Source organism: Anopheles funestus, chromosome X, assembly GCF_943734845.2.
Source record: "Anopheles funestus chromosome X, idAnoFuneDA-416_04, whole genome shotgun sequence".
NCBI lineage: Eukaryota > Metazoa > Arthropoda > Insecta > Diptera > Culicidae > Anopheles > Anopheles funestus.
In genome coordinates, this window is record NC_064597.1 from 277,741 (window position 1) to 296,962 (window position 19,222).

A 19,222-nucleotide genomic window follows, 5' to 3' on the forward strand; every position below is an offset into this window, starting at 1 on the left:
TGTTACCCCGGCTCTAAACGCTTAGCAATTGTCGCGTTTGCGAACGCGAATCAGAAAAATTTTGCGAAACTCCATATAAAAAAAATTGTGAAAAGTCGCTATACGTGTATTTTCAGCGAAAAATCGCGATTCGAAGCGCGACTTGACGCCATGACAGTTTTCTGTAATAACAAGGTAAACATGGCAATACCAAGGTAACCTAATACAAATTAAAAAATTAAATATTTTGGGTGTTATTAAATATTGTAAATTAAATTAACAAATCGAGTGCTATTTATTTTTTAAAAGTACGCAGGATTTGTATATAATTATTGTGAATGTCAATATTATTTTTAAAACAGAAGAATCGCTGTTAATTCAAAACAAAAATCCCATATCGTGGACAAATGCATGGCTGCATTGTTCATGAATTTATTACTTGTATGTTGAACTTGCTTGAACAAGATAAATTAATTAATAATTAATTAATAATTAATTAAATTAATTAATTAGAAAAAATATTCGAGTAAAAAAAATAGAGTTAAAAAATATTAGATAGTCCACAGCACAGTGTTCCATTCCTTTTGGAAGCTGTGTTGGAATCGTGGTTACGAATACCTGTATATTGATGGTAGTTTGGAAGCTGTGTTGGAATCGTGGTTATGAATACCTGTATATTGAGGGTACGGCGACGGTCATGAAATGAGAAAAAAGCCATACACGTTTGATTACCCGTATTCGAAGATTTTTACCTTTATGCTACACGAAGCTGCCTATCCCAATTCTATTTTGCCCGGTGTATGACGCGGTGGGCAAACACATCTTCGTTCACCTATTTATCTTGTTACAATTCTTTCTGGCTACCGGAAAAAATATAACAAGATTTTCTAGCGTTAAACACATAAGAAAACAAAACGGACAAATCTGCGGTACTGTTAGCAACAGCCGTTATTTGTATCACAGGAGTCAGCAGCATCCTGCCACGAGCTTTCTTGATGGTCTTTTGTTTTAAAACATCGTCACTGGGCTTAAAAAACTTGCCTTTCTCATCAACTTCATCAAAACAATAAATTTACTATTTATTATAATTTTCTTTGTTTAAATTAATTTAATTTAATTTGAAATTAATTTCCCGCTACCGGCCAGATTGAAAACATAAACAAACCTTGCACGAGAAAACTTAAACAACCTTGAAGTCGCGCCGAAAGTCGCAAAATTTTTTGGGAAAACTGTGCTACGATTGTCGCGTTCGCAAACGCGACAATTGCTAAGCATGTAGGCACGGGGTTACATCAAAACTATCCAAACCAAAACAACTAAAATGACACAATGACAGAAGGATTCGGTCATCAAAATTTGACATTTAAACCAAGGTTTATAGTTGTTACCCATATATGTAGGCCTTGGCATGAATCGGACTGGCCCGATATGTGAATGTGAACAGAGCGGAGCATATTTATGCTACATAATAAACCCTTGCTTGTTTGCGTCCCAGTGAAAACAGGATTTTACAAAGGCGTGACGTTTCCTCAACATCAGCTCTGCATGAAACTCACACACACACGCCCAACTGGTAACAGAAACAGTTCATACTTCATGAAAAACTTACACATTTTTCCCATTCTAAATGTTGCATTACGTCGCAGATGGTAATGGTTGAACCGTGAAACGTATCTTTAACGGTGCTTCATACTGTAAGTATTTTACATACTATTTGTCTTACATTTTTTGTTTTGTTGCAATATGCGGAGTTTTTCTGCGGAGGATTTCTTCTCGCACAAAACAGAAATCAATACAAGCTCTGTTTTGTTTTGTGTTGTTTTTTTTTTTAATTTCACGAACCACTTTTACATCCGTGTTTTTTTCTTTACTCTTTTTTGCAGTTTCACTATCTCATTGTGTGAGTGTGCGTCACGAAACCGCTGTAATCAATATTGTTTCGAGCGGATACGCAGCCACCACTTCTTGCTTTTGATGAATCATCTTTGCTAGAGTGTCGTCTCACCAGCTTGTTCTGCACTTATCACTATTTAGCTGGATTAGTTCCCGTGTGCCCGCACTGAAGTGTACAATGGCAATGGAAGTGTTTCAAACCGAAACACACTACATCTTCCTACGAAAGGAGCGGAGCCTTTGGTGGAATCGATACTCGTCAGAATTTCAACTAAAGTGTGGTATGTGTAAGGCAAACGAAATTGGCAACAATGGAACAATTCAGTTCTGTTTTTTACTTCAGGATGGGATTTGTCCTCGGTGGACGATATCGAGTGTATCGGTATGACGCATGGCATTGTCGGTACGATTGCACTGCAGGGTGTGCTGGAACCGCATCTGATCATCATCAAGGAAGTGGTAGCGGTGGGCGTACTATATGCACCGCATCTTGTATATAAGATAAAGAGCATTGCCGTGCTGGGTCCGGATGGTGCCGATACAGTATTGCTCGGTTGCAGTAAGCACAATACCAACCAAACGGTGAAGATAGCACCCGCAGTGCCAGGAAGCGGTGGTACGGTACTGCTGGAAGGCCACCCCTCGCCAAAGAGTCGACTTTTCGAAAGTTCTGCCCTGGTAAACAAGACATGGGGTGCGGTGAAGAGCGCGGGCAGCACGATTCGCAACACGACAGAGAAGGCGGCTGCCATCGCAACTAGCCAGGTAAAATCGACCGTCAGTTTGGTGGTGAAGGATCCGGTACGCATCGAGAAGCGTGTCATCGACGAGTTACACAAGATCTTTGACGATACGGACAGCTTCTATTATAGTCCCAACTGTGATATTACGAATAATCTTCAACGCCGGGGTGCACAACCGGACGATCGGTTCTACTGGAACAAACCGATGGTAGCGGAGCTGCTAAAGATAGCAGATGGCGAGATGGATGGATCCGGGGCTGACTGGGTGCTGCCGATCATACAAGGGTTCGTACAGGTCGAACAATGTGTTATTGGGAACGAGTGCTTTACGTTAGCGCTCGTTTCGCGCCGGTCACGAAACCGAGCCGGTACGCGTTACAAGCGCCGTGGGGTGGATGAGCATGGCAACTGCGCGAACTACGTTGAGACGGAGCAGGTACTGTCGCTGCGACAGCATCAGATATCGTTCACACAGATACGTGGTTCGGTACCGGTGTATTGGAGTCAACCGGGTTACAAGTATCGGCCTCCGCCACGTCTCGACCGAGATGAAACGGAGACACAGCAGGCGTTTGAGAAGCATTTCGACGGAGAGCTGAGCATCTACCAGTCGATTTGCATCATTAATCTTGTGGAGCAAAGTGGCAAGGAGAAGGTAATTGGTGATGCTTATGCGAACCATGTGCTAAAGTACAACTCGGAACGGTTGATCTACGTGACGTTCGACTTTCATGAATATTGGTAAGGTGTTATTGCGGGTATTTCATCATACCGTGGAAGCTAATGGTCTGTCTCTCCAATATATTGATATATTGACAGTCGTGGCATGCGTTTCGAAAATGTGTCCTCGCTCATTGAATCACTAGCGCCGGAAGCAGGTGCGATGGGATTTCACTGGCGTGACAACAACGGATCGATCTGCAACCAGAAGGGTGTGTTTCGGGTAAACTGTATGGACTGTCTCGACCGTACGAATGTGGTACAGACAGCCATTGGCAAGGCGGTGTTGGAATCACAGCTAGTCAAGCTCGGGCTTGCGATGCCATATTCACAATTACCAGATGCTCTGAAGGCACCATTTATGGTACTATGGGCGAACAACGGTGATGTCATCAGCCGACAGTATGCAGGAACAAATGCACTCAAGGTTAGAGAACGAAACTTGCCCCTACCATCCAGACTGCAACTAATTAATAATTCTTGGGCTCGTCGCAGGGTGATTACACGCGAACCGGGGAGCGAAAGATTTCCGGCATCATGAAGGATGGCATGAATTCGGCCAATCGGTAAGTAGCGATAGTTTTTTATACGAACACGATGTTGAAGTTTAATGGACGGGAATGATGGATAATGTGGAAGTTTGTAAAACTTCCTTTCAGACTAGCCTGATATTCCATAGCTATGAATAAATTCACTTTTGGTAGTCCTTTCAAACCGTGTGATTTATGAGCATGAATGCATTGTAACTTTCCCCCCTCGAGTAGCGTAACGGTGTGGCCATTTTGCGAAGGTGCTTTTAAGCCGCGAACGTTATCGCGAAACGTGATCAAAAGGTTATTTCGGAGAAGACCAAGCGACTCGAGCACATCGGTCTAAAATCCGTTCTTGAACCGTTTGTCAATCACAACTCAACTGCTTAGACCATTATCTTCAGACATGAGCGGAGGTGCCTTTCAGATGATTACTTTAGAGAAGACAAAGTGCAAGGTGCATCGAACAAGCATCCGTTCTCGAAACTCGTCAAGACTCCCAAACAAAACCAAAGACGAAGTCGAACGTTCAGTGTCTCGAATGTAAAAGCTGATTTGTTCTAAAATTTTGTTTCTTATATACTAGTTTCATTACAATATATTGGTGCGTGTGTGGACATGCCTTGTAGATGTAATATGATTTTCTCGCTCATGATTTTCCTCATTTTAATCCTAAACAAACTGCGTCGCTTAACGCTTGGTCCTGCTTGTCTGTTGTAAATCATTTCTAGATTTGTTTTGAAATTCATTTTTTTCCACCCATTTCAAAACATGTGTATGTTTTGCTTCTAATTATTTCTTTTGTGAGCCAAAAACTGGCAAAACAAATTCTGTGTGGATTGGTTTTATTTCGACACTGTTTTGTTTGTTTGATTTCCCTTTTTCCTTAATATTTCTACTTCTCTCTCTCTTTCTCTCTCTCTCACTCACTCTCTTTTTCACGTTGGATTATTCACACATTTTTTTCGTTCCCCACAATGGTTTCCTATCGGCCCGGCAGCTACTACATTCAACACTTCGCCGACACGTTCCGGCAGAGTTGCATTGATTTACTGCAGGGCCAGTTGAGCGGGTACAGCTGCATCTCGGAAGATGATGTATGCGATGCGGTCGTGGGTATTGCCACTACGGCGCTAAAACCTTCCGGCCCGGCACCTTTGTCGTACTACAACTATGGACAGTTGTCCAGCGAACATTTGCTGCTTGAGCAGGTCGTCTACAGTTTCAGGTGCGCTTCCGTGTTCCTTCGTTTTTATTAACATTCTTATTAAAATTAACAATAGGGTTTGTTTTTGATAAGGTTTTTTTTCGTATTTAACATTTATATGTTATATTTAATATTTATTTGCTGATCAGCGTTCGATGTATTAAACTGCAAAAAATTGGAATTGGAGGTTGAACTAACAAAGAAAGAGAGACAAAGGGAGAGAGAGAGAGAGAGAGAGAGAGAGAACGACGGAGAGAGTAAAGATTTTTTAAAACGCTATGTTTACTACAGTTTCTACTTACAGAAACAACTGTAACAGCTGTGAGACTGCTATCTATATTTTCAGTATTACCCACAGTAAAAAAATAGTTCGGCGTCGTGATTTTAACACGAAGTACTTATAACAAAAAACGAAATAGTAGTCGAAGGTTACTACATCCGTGGCTTTATCGGATTGTAGTAATTGTACTTTAAAAAATATGGTTCTTTTCAATTTTTTGTGACAAATTTTGTATGACTCACTTAGCTGTTAGCTTTTCATTATTTTCCCACCTTTTGGAAAGTTATTTGAAGACGAAGACAGGCAAATCGCATGTTCCTTTGTTGCTCAAGTCATCAATCAACAGTAGCCCAAATGTCTATTTAACTGCAACGAATGAAGTTAATTTTTTTGTCATCGTTTGTCTGATTCTTTTCTGTTCAATTCTTCCTTTGCTCATTGTAGCTATTATCTGGCCCGATTTAAGGACACGTATCGTCAGGCAACGATCGATATGATGCTCGGTAACAACGTGTCGCCCGAATCGGTTTCTGCGCTCGGTGGCAGCCAGACAGCCGCTACCGATGAAACGGACGCCCTAGAAGGTGCCGAACATGCGCGTCTACTTGTTGAGGATTGCCGACGTCTATTGCTCGGTACGGCTCAGCTTCCGGTCGGTGCCTGGGGTTTGATCGACGCCGATCCCAGGTAAGATGAGTCTTTCGTTCAAAATATATGCATGTATCAATGTAGGAGAGGTCTTTCGGTACAGATAAGTAATATTGTCAAAATTCTTAGCATTTTTCTTTAACTTCTGCTTTGGTTCACAACGCTATTTGTGAAGAAAAATATTACATTACGTTACGTTACGAAATACGTTACGTTTTTCTGCAAACCAACAACTAAATGTAGCTATTAAAGTTCGTTTGTTACGCTATTAAGAATCATTGCTTATCATTAAGCGCGCATGTTCTTTGACGTCATGTTGGCTTGTTTGAAATATTAAATATTCATCTCATGCGGTCAAACACTGCTGTTTATTGATTTGACAGCCTGCATGTGTGCATGCATCTAGTATGTAGTTAGTAGTTAGAACAATTTTTGCAAACGCTAATAAGCTAAAGAAAGAAATGTAAATAAAATCACTATTTAGTGACTTTTTGTTTATACACCTTCAAATAATGATGCTATTTTGATTGCCACAACAAAAATAAAACAATTTAATCCGAACGTGTGAATACGACTAACGATACAATTTCATACAAACATATCTGATTAACATGTGTTTATTTTTGTTTCACTTTCGTATCCGCATCCAGTACTGGTGATCCGAGTGAAACGGAAGTGGATATCATCCTTATCCTAACCGATGATTGCTACATCGTTGCGGAGTACGATTCACACCTAGACAAGATCGTGCGTTTCGAAAACGTACCGCTGGAGAGCATCACGCTGATCGAGCTCGGTCTGTTTCAACACAACAAAATGTTCCAAGGTCCGGCACCGGCTCATCTGTGTATCCGGTTGAACTATGCGGTGGACGGTGTGGACGGTTACTTCCACATGTTCCGTTCGCCGAACATTCGTTTTTTTAACAACGTTGCTGTGGTGATACGAAAGACGGAGGAAATCACCGAATCGTTAACCGCGATCGTGGATCTGTTTCGCATTGCGCTACAAAACTGTGGTCGAGCGGATGTGGTGTTCCAGTGTGGCGGAAGTTTGCAGCGTCGAAAGAGCCGTACATTGCTGTCGGTACCGGCAGGCATACCGCGCAATCTCTCGGAATCGCAACTGGTTCAAATGGGCTCAAAAGCGTTCAGCAATATGGCGGGTCAATTTTCGAAGATTGGCCAATCGCTGAATGCGAGCAAAATCGGGCGTGGATCGTCTGCCGGTGGTGGCAAATCGAAGGGCAAAAAGGATGACATTGATCAGGCTGGCAGTAAGAGTGTTCGAAGGGAAGGTTCGAGTTGTTCGGTCGGTTCCTTTGGAGGACCGGCTGGGTCAGGAGCTGTTGGAGGATTGCGACCGGGTTCGGCGTACGCCGGTAGCAAAATGGAACGTTCTAGCTCGGAGTCGGAAGAGGCGGAAACCACCAGCATCTACGAACCGGATGATTTGGTCGAGCAGAATCCACTGTACAACGAGAACGTTTTTCTACCCTCAGTGGGTATCGTGATGGGTGGAACGAGCAACGAAACAGACGATGTTGGATCGACCAATAATGTGCTGGAGGAGAAGGATAGCATCGCAAAGATGTCATCCGATCTGTCCACGATGTCAATATCGTCAGTGACAGACCACATCAATATGCCGGTCGGTATGCTTGAGTGTGCGTCACCGATACGTGTCAACAGTCCCACGCCAGAAATCTTCGTCGACGATGCTGTCAGTTGTGGTGTGGACGGTGAAACCAATGCTAGTAGGCAAGGCCGTAACATGAGCCTTAATCTACAGGCACCGACCAGTGGTGGCGATAATGCGCTACGGCAGCTAAAGAAGCTTACCAGTCCACTGTCAAATATTGGCAAGGGATTGCAGACCCTCGGTGCCAACCTGGATCCGAGGAAAATAGCTGTAAAGGTAAGCAAATTGTGGCGATAACCATTTCGAGTGACATTGGAAAATGACAAATGAAAATGAAAAAATAATTTTCTGTTTTCAGAGTCCGGTAGCTCCCGTACGAAGCACCAGTGCCGCTTTTGCTGAGATCAAACAGTTGGAGGAAAAATGGGAAAAAGCAAGCTGCCGCACCAAGCTAATTGCTCTGTGAATGCATGCTATTTTAGCGCCAATCGAGTACAGCGCACCTTCGCGAGAATTGTACCAATGCTAGCCTCTTTCTTTATCGGCGTATTGTTTTGATGTTTTTTTTTTTTTGGTAAAGTAACATACAGCGGATCGAACGAAAACTATGAGCCGATAGTGCAAAGGTATTAGTCAGGTCTCGATAAAAAATCACGATTGGTATGTGCCTCCCAGACGCAGTACGGACTATTCAGTTATGTGTCATTCATGTTACCGCTAACCAACAGCCTGAACCGGAAAATGGTTATAGCAGACCCAAGAAAACGTAACATATAACGCGAATGTAATGTTGAAATTGACCAGGAGTCCATCGGTTAGGTAGTGTAGTTCTTACAACTTTTGTTGTAAGTAATGTAATCTCTCTTGGAACAATCATGAAACGTTACGGTTAGTTTCTGTATTTATAACCACATTAAAGGGTTGTTTTTGGACAGCATCATGAGTGCACAGATGCGCACAGAAAACGTTTAATGGAGGCGCAAAGGCTTTTAGAAGAATAGCCCATACTTGCATGAAAGCATGTTTATCCGTTGAGATAGGACCAATTCCATTTCACAAAAAACCTCCTACTCCCACATTCCCTACCCTTCTCCTGGTCTATCTCATAGCTATGTTCTGATTACACTACCAATGATCAGCAGCAGTATTCTCGAATGCGTTACACTCTACTGTCAGGATGCACAAAATGCTTCCACAAGGTCAACTATTATGCTTGTGCAGTTGATCCTTCATCGCAATGCCAAAGCTGTATTAACAAAACTAATCGCGATAAAAGGTAAATGTGATCGTACTATTTATGTTTTTTTGCTTTCATGATTAGTACATGTATTCCCTTGCCTGAGAATACATTACCCTTTGTTGGTATCGATATAGCAGCACAAAACAAAACGAAACAAAAAGAAAATAGCAACGAAATTGTTGTGCCGTACCATTCATACGGTCGTATAGAAAAATTAAAAATAAAACACACACACACACACACACACACTTTAGAACAATTGCACGACACTTTGCAATGCAACCAAGCTAGCAAAGAAATACAAATAGAACATACAAAAAACGTGCATTAATGGGTGGATATAGAGCTTCGCGAGAGGGGAGAATTCATACATTAAAAGAAATACCAAAGTCAATTATGTATAGCGTGTGCGGTTGCGTATGAAACGAAACAGACGTATAGCCACCAGGATGCCTGGTCGGCGAAATGGACAACATCTAATAATCTATGTAGCCCCCGATAGTTGCTTTAACAGTAGTGACAGTATGACGATGAGATTGAGATGTAGCATGCCAGTCAGCTAGTTTAGTAAGGCCGGGCAAATAGTGTAGGACGCTCATCAACAGTAGAACGTTACACGATAGCTTGCAGCGTTCCAGGATAAATAGTGTGCGGTCCTAGCAATCTCCAAGTAGTTTACACTAATTAATGCGCTACCGATAGCGTGCCGAAAGTAGCGTTCCAATTCGTTCTTTTTCCGTTTTGTTTTTCGCAATCCCGAGCGTGAGTTCTCTCTTACCCTCCCTATTTCATTTACTCTCGGCCACGGTTAGATTCGCATTGTTTTATTCAGTGGTAGAATGATCCGGACCCGTTGGAACACTAATGCTATGCGTTATGTTAGAACGTTACGTTCCGCGCGTTACAACAGTTTGAGGAGTTACCATATGAATCATCATTGTATTAATGTATTAATCGTATTCGCTAATTGTGTTGTATTATTGTGCAGGCGAAAAGCAAATTACTTATACAATACCATTCCATCTGTGTTTTTCGGTGCTTGTGCGAAGAAAATGTGGGATACAGGCGTAGCCTTAGGTATTACCTATTTTATTCACACCTATATTGCATCGCTTGCCGCTGGACAGTAGACTTGTGCCGGTTGCTCTTAGTTCTATTGCGAAAAAAAATAAACGATTTTGCTTACAATACGTATATTTGACGTTGTGTATCGTACACTATACATTTATCCTCTTCCATAGAACTATTCTTTATGTAACAGGAATTTAAATGTACGTATTTACAGGTGGGCAAATATTGGTGGTTTGCCATAATCATCGTCGGTAACTCTTTTACCAAACCTACTCAAGACGGTATACACATAAACGATACAACTTTAGTGCTACGAATAGAGGACCGCACCTGCTCCAAAGAAAAGGGATTTGCCTCGATTCGTTTATTTGCCAAAATCATTCCCCTTTTATTTGTGATGGGTCACGTTTTCTCATGATGGTTTTCGTGTTAGCCGCTTTTTGGATTTTCTTTTCAGCTCACTGTTTTTTCTTCCCCTATTTCTTCCACCATGGACATCAAACGCTAAATGTCAATCCATGTTTCAGCCACTTTTAATCGAGCGAGGGTGGAAAGATAAAATCTTTGAAAATGGCAGATTAAATCTTTGCCCATTTTATCAACTCCTCTGTGCTTTGTAATCTTTTCTCTTCCGCTTTATTTGGAATGTTAATTTGAAATGTAGAAGTTGATTGGTTGCCTGTTGGTGCTGAATAATGTACGGTGATGCGCATTGTAATGGTGTTTCTTGAAGGAACAGCAAACTATGCTATTGCTTGTTTGGTTAGTCGTGTCATGCGAATGAAACCGGACAGTCTTGCGTTGTTTGAATGATTTCCGGGGAGACGATACTAGATACTAGAACACGATGCAATCTAAAATCGAAAGAAGGAAGACATATAACAACCATTACTAATATACGGTAGAGCGTACCTGGGAAGCAGCACATCCTCCGCCAGCAAGTTCCGCAATCGTTCGGTTTACAGCTTGATAGAAAACATGGTCGAATCATCGAACATCACGGTCAAAGTTAAACCGTCAAATAAAGGCCCAATTGACTATAGCCGTCTTAAAACCATAAACAAAGCGAAATAAGAATAACATTTCTTGAAGGGTCACTACGTTCATGCTTTCTAAAGTGTGCCAAGGATAATAGGAATTGTGTATTCTCTCTGTCTGTCTCTCTTTCTCTATCTCTTTTTCCATTTTTTTTTATCTCCGTTTTGTCTTTCTTTCGCTCACCCACATACACACATAGTGCTGTGGTATGGAAAATGTCCTTTTTTGAGTAGGTTTTGGTTGCGCTAGATGGATGACAACGAGTATGGTGAAAGTATAATAACAAATTGGATTTGTAAGGAGCAAAACCTCTGCTTGTTTTTCCGACCGGTCCCGGTCGTATACCCGACACGGTTCGAGCAAAAAAAAATAACGCCTTTGGCCCGGCTTTACGTGTGAGTGTGAATGTGTGAAGTACGACAATCTAGAGCAATTTGATTGTGATTTCATTTTAAGATAGAGAGGGAAAACGCACATCCATTACCCCTCTTAGTGCTTCTGCTCAAGATCGGCTACGAAGCTGGTTTAGTAGCTGTAGGGAAGAGTAACGAGCCACAGCAAACGAGAGAAAAAAAAACGTTTCGAGAAGAAGGGAATCAGAAAAAAAAGATTGCTCAGAGAAATGGTGTGAGATTAATTTTCCGGACGACTTAACTTTTTTATTCCGCTACTAGTGTCTGCCGCTATTTGCCGGCACTAAACTTCTTCTTCAGCTCGGTTCCTGATCCCTCGGCAATAACCCAGTCCAGGGCTCTGGGAAGCATTTCGGGGTAGTATCCGGTGCGAGCGGCGTATGGTAGGGTTGTAGCATTTAAATGGATGTGGGAATGGATTCGCCGCCGTGGGCAGTTCCCTGCATGCGTGCAAATCGTGTGGCACGGCAAAACTTTACTATCGATCAGCAAGAGACGTTCGCGTCTTGTAAGAGGGCGGGTGTCGATGATCGGGTGGTTTTGAAAGTGTTACCGGACCACTGGACATTGGCATCGGCGAAAACGAAATCACTTCAGATGTTTCAATTTTCATTTCATTTGCCAATTTGCAGAAAAGGGTAAAAGCCTTTATTCTGCTGAACCGGCGTTCGGTGTTTGTAGGTGTTGTATTTGGAACTGTGTCTCGTACTGACGAGGACGTGTGGTTTATGCTAGACGCTTCAACCACAAACTGTCTCGCCATTTTATGCCTGCGGATCAAGTTAAAATTCTGAGGACAAATAAAGAACACACTTGAATACTACGGTAAAAATGAAATCTAAACTGATTGGGATGATCAAGGTAAGTGATGAAACCTTTTGTGTAATTTAAAACGTAAGTTTAGTTAAATTTACAGCTTACAGGCTTTTGGCTTAATTTAGAATGTAAGTTGAGGTAAAATTACAGCTTACATCAAGTGCTCATGATTGAGTTTTTATGTATCGAGTTCCAACATAAAATACACCATCATTTAACATAGGCACTTTATTTTTTTTAAATAAATGTTATACATTTTTGCCCTTAAAACTACTTGAGCGCACAAAAGCTGCCTTTGTACCATTTGTGACAATATGGGTGATATAATTTACTTCAAATTACATGTGTGATGTGATCAAAGTGAACAAAAATGCACACAATTCCCAGTTACCTCAAGCATATATATACATAAGCATAATATACATATATTTTCAGGCATTTAACACTTATATGTAAATGAAACAAAGGCTTCGGATATAATCCGTTCCTGCTCATCTTTTATTTATAATTTAATGCCATCGCATGCCACATTCCCACATGCCAGGCAGGTGCAAAGTGCTCAACAGGATGCCCCGCTGAGAGAAATCGATTATCATACGCACAAACATTGCGTATAATTAGTGAAGCACACCGAAAGAGATACCCGGTGTTGGTGGTTGGTTGGTATGAAAGGCAGGCTACGGCAAGTGCGGCGCAACACACCTCCGTAAATTCGCTAATTTTCCTCGCAAATGATGTATTGATAATCGGTTTCTCAAACATTTATCCGTTAATTACCAATCATCCGCCCTGATTGATGTGCGTCCGGTTGTGGTGATGTAGGTGCAGGCGGTGGCATAACATTTATAGCTTCCTGTGTTCTCGTGTTCAAATGCAGCGGAATCGATGCGTTAGCGGGTGAAAAATGTTGCACACTAATTACAACACCGAGGCACGACTTTCTCGTTAATCCTGAGAAGTCGAATATCCGTTGGGACTGTTAAAGGATGCAGAATATTTCTTCTTTCGTTCTGCTTTACTCGGTGTTCTGATAAAGATGAGGAAAAAGGTAAAGAAAGAGTAAGGATAGAGAGCAGAAGTTGTGGGCTTGTAGACGGAGCGAATGTGAGAAGCCAATTATCAGTTAATTTTCATTCCACCGCACATATCTCTGGTAGTTGACCGAAAGCCAGCCACTGTATTGGGTCGAGATGTCGCTATACGATACGCACTTATTATGACGCACAGGTAACTTTCAATGGTGCGTTGAAATCAATCGTGCGGTAGTAGGATATACTACTTGCAATGCATCAACCATCCATCCAGGTAGCGCGGATCAGTGGGCAGCAACGCGTCAGTGCGATAAACGCAGGGGTGCCGATATGACAATGCTTAATTATTACACGTGGCAGGGGAGGGATACTGGTAACGTGTTAGGTTAGTTGGCTTAGCAACATTTTCCCTGACGTTACCTACGGAAATGTACCGTATGGACATGGAAATTGAGTTGTGAACTGTAGTGCAGTCGAACGTGTGTACCCATTACAGTGCCCGGCAGTAGTAGATGTACAATTCTGGGAACCGTAACCGGACATGTGGGCCCAAAAAGCAATCGGGGCCCCTGCGAAATGCTAGGATTAAGAAAATAGTTCTGATTTTATACACTTGCCAGCACGGGTCCTCCCGTGGCCGCTTAGCCCGCTTACCGTTAATCCCGCCACTGATGCCCGGAAAGGCCCGGATATAACTGATCCACCACGCTCAAACTGTTGCGGAGTATTCCCTGCTACACGACAATCAGACAATTTTGAAGCGTGAACTGTGAATTGTGTGAAATATAAGCGCAAACGAATCGAAGGGGACGATTTTGGGCGCTGCTATGCTTGTAGTTTCGGCCTTATTTGTACCTTCTAATGGAAAGCTGATCTCTTTATTGGTGACAATTTCGAAGTACGTCAAAGTTTGACATTAAAATGCAATGTTTATTCAAATTGTTAATCTTGAGCAACTGAAGATTTGTATGATATGATAAGGGTACCAGGCATGTTCTGCCGTTTTCGAACAGATGGCGCTGGGACAGATACTTAGTAATCGAAGACGACCTAAACAATCTTGATGTCTGTTCTTCTTCTTGGTTCAACGATCTCTTAAGTGATGCCGAACATTTTTGGCTTTCTAAACTTATTTTTACCACGTAGCCAGATTGCTACGGGGGTACAGTGCGGATGGGATTTGATACCCATTCTTGACGCGTGGAACCAGCGCGGTTTTTTCACATACGCCTCTCCGATTACTAGTTCTTTAGTTCTTTGTCTCATAACCTAGGATAGTAGGTCTCCTAGACTTAGGAAAAGTACCAAACCTAGACGGATTATAGGGTATGCAGAATGTTGTGGACAGTGATGATCAATACATGAAAGTATCAAACTCTGTCTAATTTATTTGTCTCATGAAGTTCTTCGGTAGACGCAATCGATACCCATGAGATATCTTACTAATAACTCTACAACTCTCAGTACACTAATCTGTAGGCAACATCTAACTACAACTGAACACATTTAGGAAACGAAACTGCACAGATACTTTGCCACTTTTTAATGTGATTGCTGCTATTCCCACCGTCATTATTATTAGTTTACTTTTCGGTCGGTTGCTGCATTATTTACCCTGGCAGAAGTTGTTGCGGTTACACGTGCTGTGTTGTGATAAAATGAGCAAAAAATGATATTCTTCATATTGGACACAAGAACTCACTCGAGATGCTACAGCATTCGATGGGTGTTAATGTGCCTATGTATGTGTAAACATAATTTCCTAACAGTTCCGCGTGTGTGCCTGTCTGTGTGTGCGGTTGATTGAATGTGCACAAAATCAAACAGCGATCTCTGGGACAAAAGCGGTGCCTCGATGGGATGATGACAACGGAATTGAAGATGTTGTTATAATAAGAAGCCCAAACCGAGAACCCGGGGAAGTACATCGGCGCGTGGACCTTTGCATCCTGTCCAGCCTGCTACCGCTAGCAGCAGTGGTGGAAAATAAATTATTTCCAAATAATCGAATCGAATCAATCTTTCGGGTGATTGATTACCATTTTACCGAGTACCATGCTTTGCGTTCGTCCGCTTCTTTATCGACCAGGCGACCCAGCATGAGCGCATACACCACTGTCCGTGGTTTAGTGGAAGTGGCATCAAAGACCCATCTGTCCAAGTAATGCCCACCCACCAAGTGGATTCGCAATTGGGTTGCGGATGAAGACGACGAGTAAAAAAAAGACGAGAAAGAAAAACAGGAAAAAGGTGGTAAATAAAATTGAATCTCAGAAAAGTCAACAAATCTCTCACCGACTTCGTCAAATAAACGCCCGCCACCTCCCCGTGGCCGTCAATCCGTCAAACTGGATTGTGCAAACAGGATTTTAACTCGTTTCCCAGCGGAAGGAGTGTGTTTAAACTGTGTGTCCACTACTAAAGCGGATCATGACGGGTCCGGAATTTTCACACTAGAGGGCTAACGAATACCGCAGCACTTGTGATACACCTGTTAGGGAGTGATTTGATTCCAGCATGAAAAAAGCGAAGCAAAAGGGTTGAGAAGCGAATAAAAATATTCCCATCTGCCAAGCAAATATGTCGGATGTATTGGAAACCACGTTTGGAAGGATAGATAGCAAACAGAATTATCCAACGTGAATTGAATTGCATTACTTTATTACACTCGGTAGGAACTAAACGGCAGTTATTTTGTGTCGGTATTCTACCGCGTGTACTAATAACAAAGAGTTATTTGCACTTATGCTGAGGCGAGGCATATTCAATTTTGTGTATGAAACGCACGAAAAGGAAAAAAACCATCTCCAATAGTTCTGTAGTACGCAAAAAACACAAACAAGTTGAAGATGTTACTGACCACTAATCTCTATTTATGATGCATTCCATCTGAACGTGCTCAGTTCTATTGTTGTAGTGCCTAGGCTTGCTGTTGGTGAGTGAGGCGACAAAATTTAAAACAAAAATGTTACACACCCTTCTAATCTTACAGTGTGCTGGTTGGGTTGAGGAAAAATCAAGGAACAAATTTATATGCATGTTTATTACATTGTACGATCATACGAAACGACCCACAATGGTCATTTACATATGACAGTTTCCAACGCTCGACAGTGTAGTGTTTGTTATGGTTAAGACTGTGCCTACGGCTTGAATCGTGTAGGACCCAGAAGCTGAAAACAAGACGATAACAATGAAATTCCATTCTGTCAGTAACGCCCAAAACTAGATTAACACCATCCTTCCCATCAATAAAGTTGTTAGTGAAAGCGTTAGGCCATGTTTGGACACAGGCGAGAACTCACCTGTCGCATACGAGTTGTTAGGAGGAGTGTTTTACAATATTGCGGTTGAGGCTGTCATCTTTTATGGTAACCAAAGCGGGCTGCTCGCATAAAAAACTACTGGCGGTTTAGGTGAATAATTAAAACAGCAGATTGTAGCAGAAAGCCGGAGTTCGTAAAGGCTTTGCTAGATTGCATGTTAACTCGGTGTGGTGTGATTAAAATTATACAAAAAATGCAAACATACACGCAAACGCAAACGTAAACTAATTTAAGTTGTAAATCATTTGTCAACGTTTCAGCTGTCAATAGTAAATAGTGAACTGTCATGCGTCGTGTCAATAGTAAACAGTCGTTAACGCCACGGTAGGAACTGTCACAGGAAGTCCAGAACGTAGTGGTAGTAAGGTAGTTTATCTCGTACCGCTTCGTATTGCAGCCTGCGGCAAATGCCGGTGTATAAACTATATACATATGTTCACACATAGAGAGTTCAATCGAATCAATAAGCGTCAACTCGGTCCTGATCCGTTCCATTTGCTTCTTTGTTGTGAACAATAACAAAACTTCTACAAGAGATCGTTAGGAGACTATCCCGCCAGCCATCACTCTTCTGTCCTTCTTCGGTATAATCGGAAGTGTTAGTTGGAGATGAAAAATCGCACCGAGAAATGAGCGACTCGTCTTCGATTTTGCAAATCTGCCTACAAACCTCGGCAATGGGTTTTGGAATCTGCTGGGTGTATTTCCTTTGCATTACACGGTCGTTTTGTTTGAGTGTAGCTTTTTTTTTGCTGTTGCAGCCTTGAGTTTTCGAGATGGGTACTTGTTTTTTCGGTTTTTACTTCGGGTCATGCTCTTTTCACCATCACTACCAATCTGCAGCCCACCGACACGTAAAACGGATGGTGTGACACGTACCAGACGGCCAAACCGGCTGGAAGGATCGAGCGAGAGTAAATTCTGCCGCTAATGTGAGAATGTATGTTTATTCGATTTCCATTTTAAAGCCCATTGCACATGATACTGTTCCCATGCATTACTTACTTATGCATGAATTATTTTTTATTTTAGAATTTTAATTCCTTCCCGTGAGCACCACGTCGGTGCACAAGCAACAAAAGGGAGAATGCTAGGGCAGGCCCTTCAACACAGCCCGTCCGTCTGTGATTGAAGAAGCAAAGGAAGAACATTCGTGTCACCCCTTGGTAAGACTCCCGGAAGGGATCAGCGAGCACGGAATGTAGTTCATGCGTTAGAGCGTGGCACATGAGACTAAAGTCATGTGCTTGGTAGGAGAATGCCAGGCACTTACTGGCATTACTGACGACGATGAGTTTGGTGGTTAAGTGAAGATTGCTGAATTAAAAAAAATCCCTTTTTTGTGCACACACCCATATCCATAGGCTGCCCTAAAACAAATCGAGTAGGAAAAACGATAACAAATGAATAAATAATTTGATAAAATAGATTACGCCTTAGCCTGGATATCATTAAGTAGGCCCGGACACAACGGTACGTCGCGACAGTCGTGTTAGGTGCAAAAAAAGGGTTTGCTGATGCTCGAAACCCTCGCATCTTCCGTATCTACCCTCTAGTGTGAGCGAAATATCGAATAATCCGTAGTGAGTAAAGGATTTTTATTAACAGCTTTCCGTAGATTGTTGATTTGAAAACATTTGCTCCGTTTACTATACACAATTGTGTAAAATAATGAATTTTGCACAAAAATTTAGCGTTATTGGTTTCATATTACAATCAACAAAGTAGTAAAAGGTATTTATTGAGCTTAGTCAATAAAAAAGCCAAAAAGTATGCAATCAACATAGAAATAATCACGTTTTACGTTACACGGGGAGTTAGGAAACAAGTTTGCATACTTATAGGATGCAAATGCAAATAAGAGATTGTTATCTATCTTTTTATTTACTTACCTGTCTGATCTTTCACAAAAAAAGAAATAAAGTTCTGCAAGTTTTAATTGCACTCATGAGCAGATGTCCTACAACGCGATTGTGCTGTAGGCTTTGCTTCAAATATGACTGGTAATCGTTTTCTAGCTTCCAGATCAGTCAATGGACGCTCCCTTTCCGTTTACCCTTAATTCCATGCTTTGTACTGCATACACCAAACACTACCTACCACTCACACCGCGTGTGAACGCACGAGGAGAAAAGGGGAAATAAAAAGCACAGCTTAAACAGTGCCTAATAATGATTGCATTATTATTGTTGATTGGCTTGTCAATTTTCCGACCCTTTTAAAACTGTTTTATTTTGATAAATTTACATTCAACAGCGTGTCTGATCGGCACGGCACCATGTGCGAACTAATTTGATTGATACACTGTACCGTTTAGAATCGATGCACCCTCTTTCGGGTAGGAAAGGCAAGGCAAGATATAGTGAAACAATAATGGTAGAGAAAAACACCTAACACAAAACATGGAGTCAACCATCGCACGAGGCAGGCGCGAAACGGGCCACGTGTGGCTCGTTACGCTGGGCTGAGCGCCAGCCGACTACCGGAAAATTTGACTGAAATCCGTAACCGGTTCCGTACGTGTCCGTTTCGACGACCTCGGCAAAAACCATCAGGATCGGGAAGAGCAAATCGGCGCGAACGTTGTCCGATACGAAGTACGGTTGCGTTAAGCGTGCTGCCTACATTCGGATGCCGGTGCAGGGG

The 19,222-nt window shown here is 42.0% G+C and overlaps 1 protein-coding gene across 3 annotated transcripts; it reads left to right on the forward strand.

Annotated features, from left to right (window-relative positions):
• Window positions 1-1,471: 1,471 nt before the first annotated feature.
• Window positions 1,472-10,075, forward strand: LOC125761936 (phosphatidylinositide phosphatase SAC2). Of its 3 annotated transcripts, XM_049423549.1 has the most exons (9): window positions 1,472-1,673; window positions 1,863-2,153; window positions 2,216-3,356; window positions 3,435-3,762; window positions 3,831-3,901; window positions 4,866-5,093; window positions 5,797-6,039; window positions 6,651-7,917; window positions 8,000-10,075. In XM_049423549.1, the coding sequence occupies exons 2-9, from the start codon at window positions 2,051-2,053 to the stop codon at window positions 8,105-8,107; spliced, it is 3,489 nt and encodes a 1,162-aa protein (XP_049279506.1). In that variant the 5' UTR covers window positions 1,472-1,673; window positions 1,863-2,050; the 3' UTR covers window positions 8,108-10,075. The 3 variants fall into 3 exon arrangements, with proteins under 3 accessions (XP_049279506.1, XP_049279514.1, XP_049279523.1); XM_049423557.1 differs by lacking the exon at window positions 4,866-5,093 and having other exon boundaries at window positions 1,473-1,673; XM_049423566.1 differs by lacking the exons at window positions 4,866-5,093; window positions 5,797-6,039 and having other exon boundaries at window positions 1,473-1,673.
• The last annotated feature ends 9,147 nt before the right edge of the window (window positions 10,076-19,222 follow it).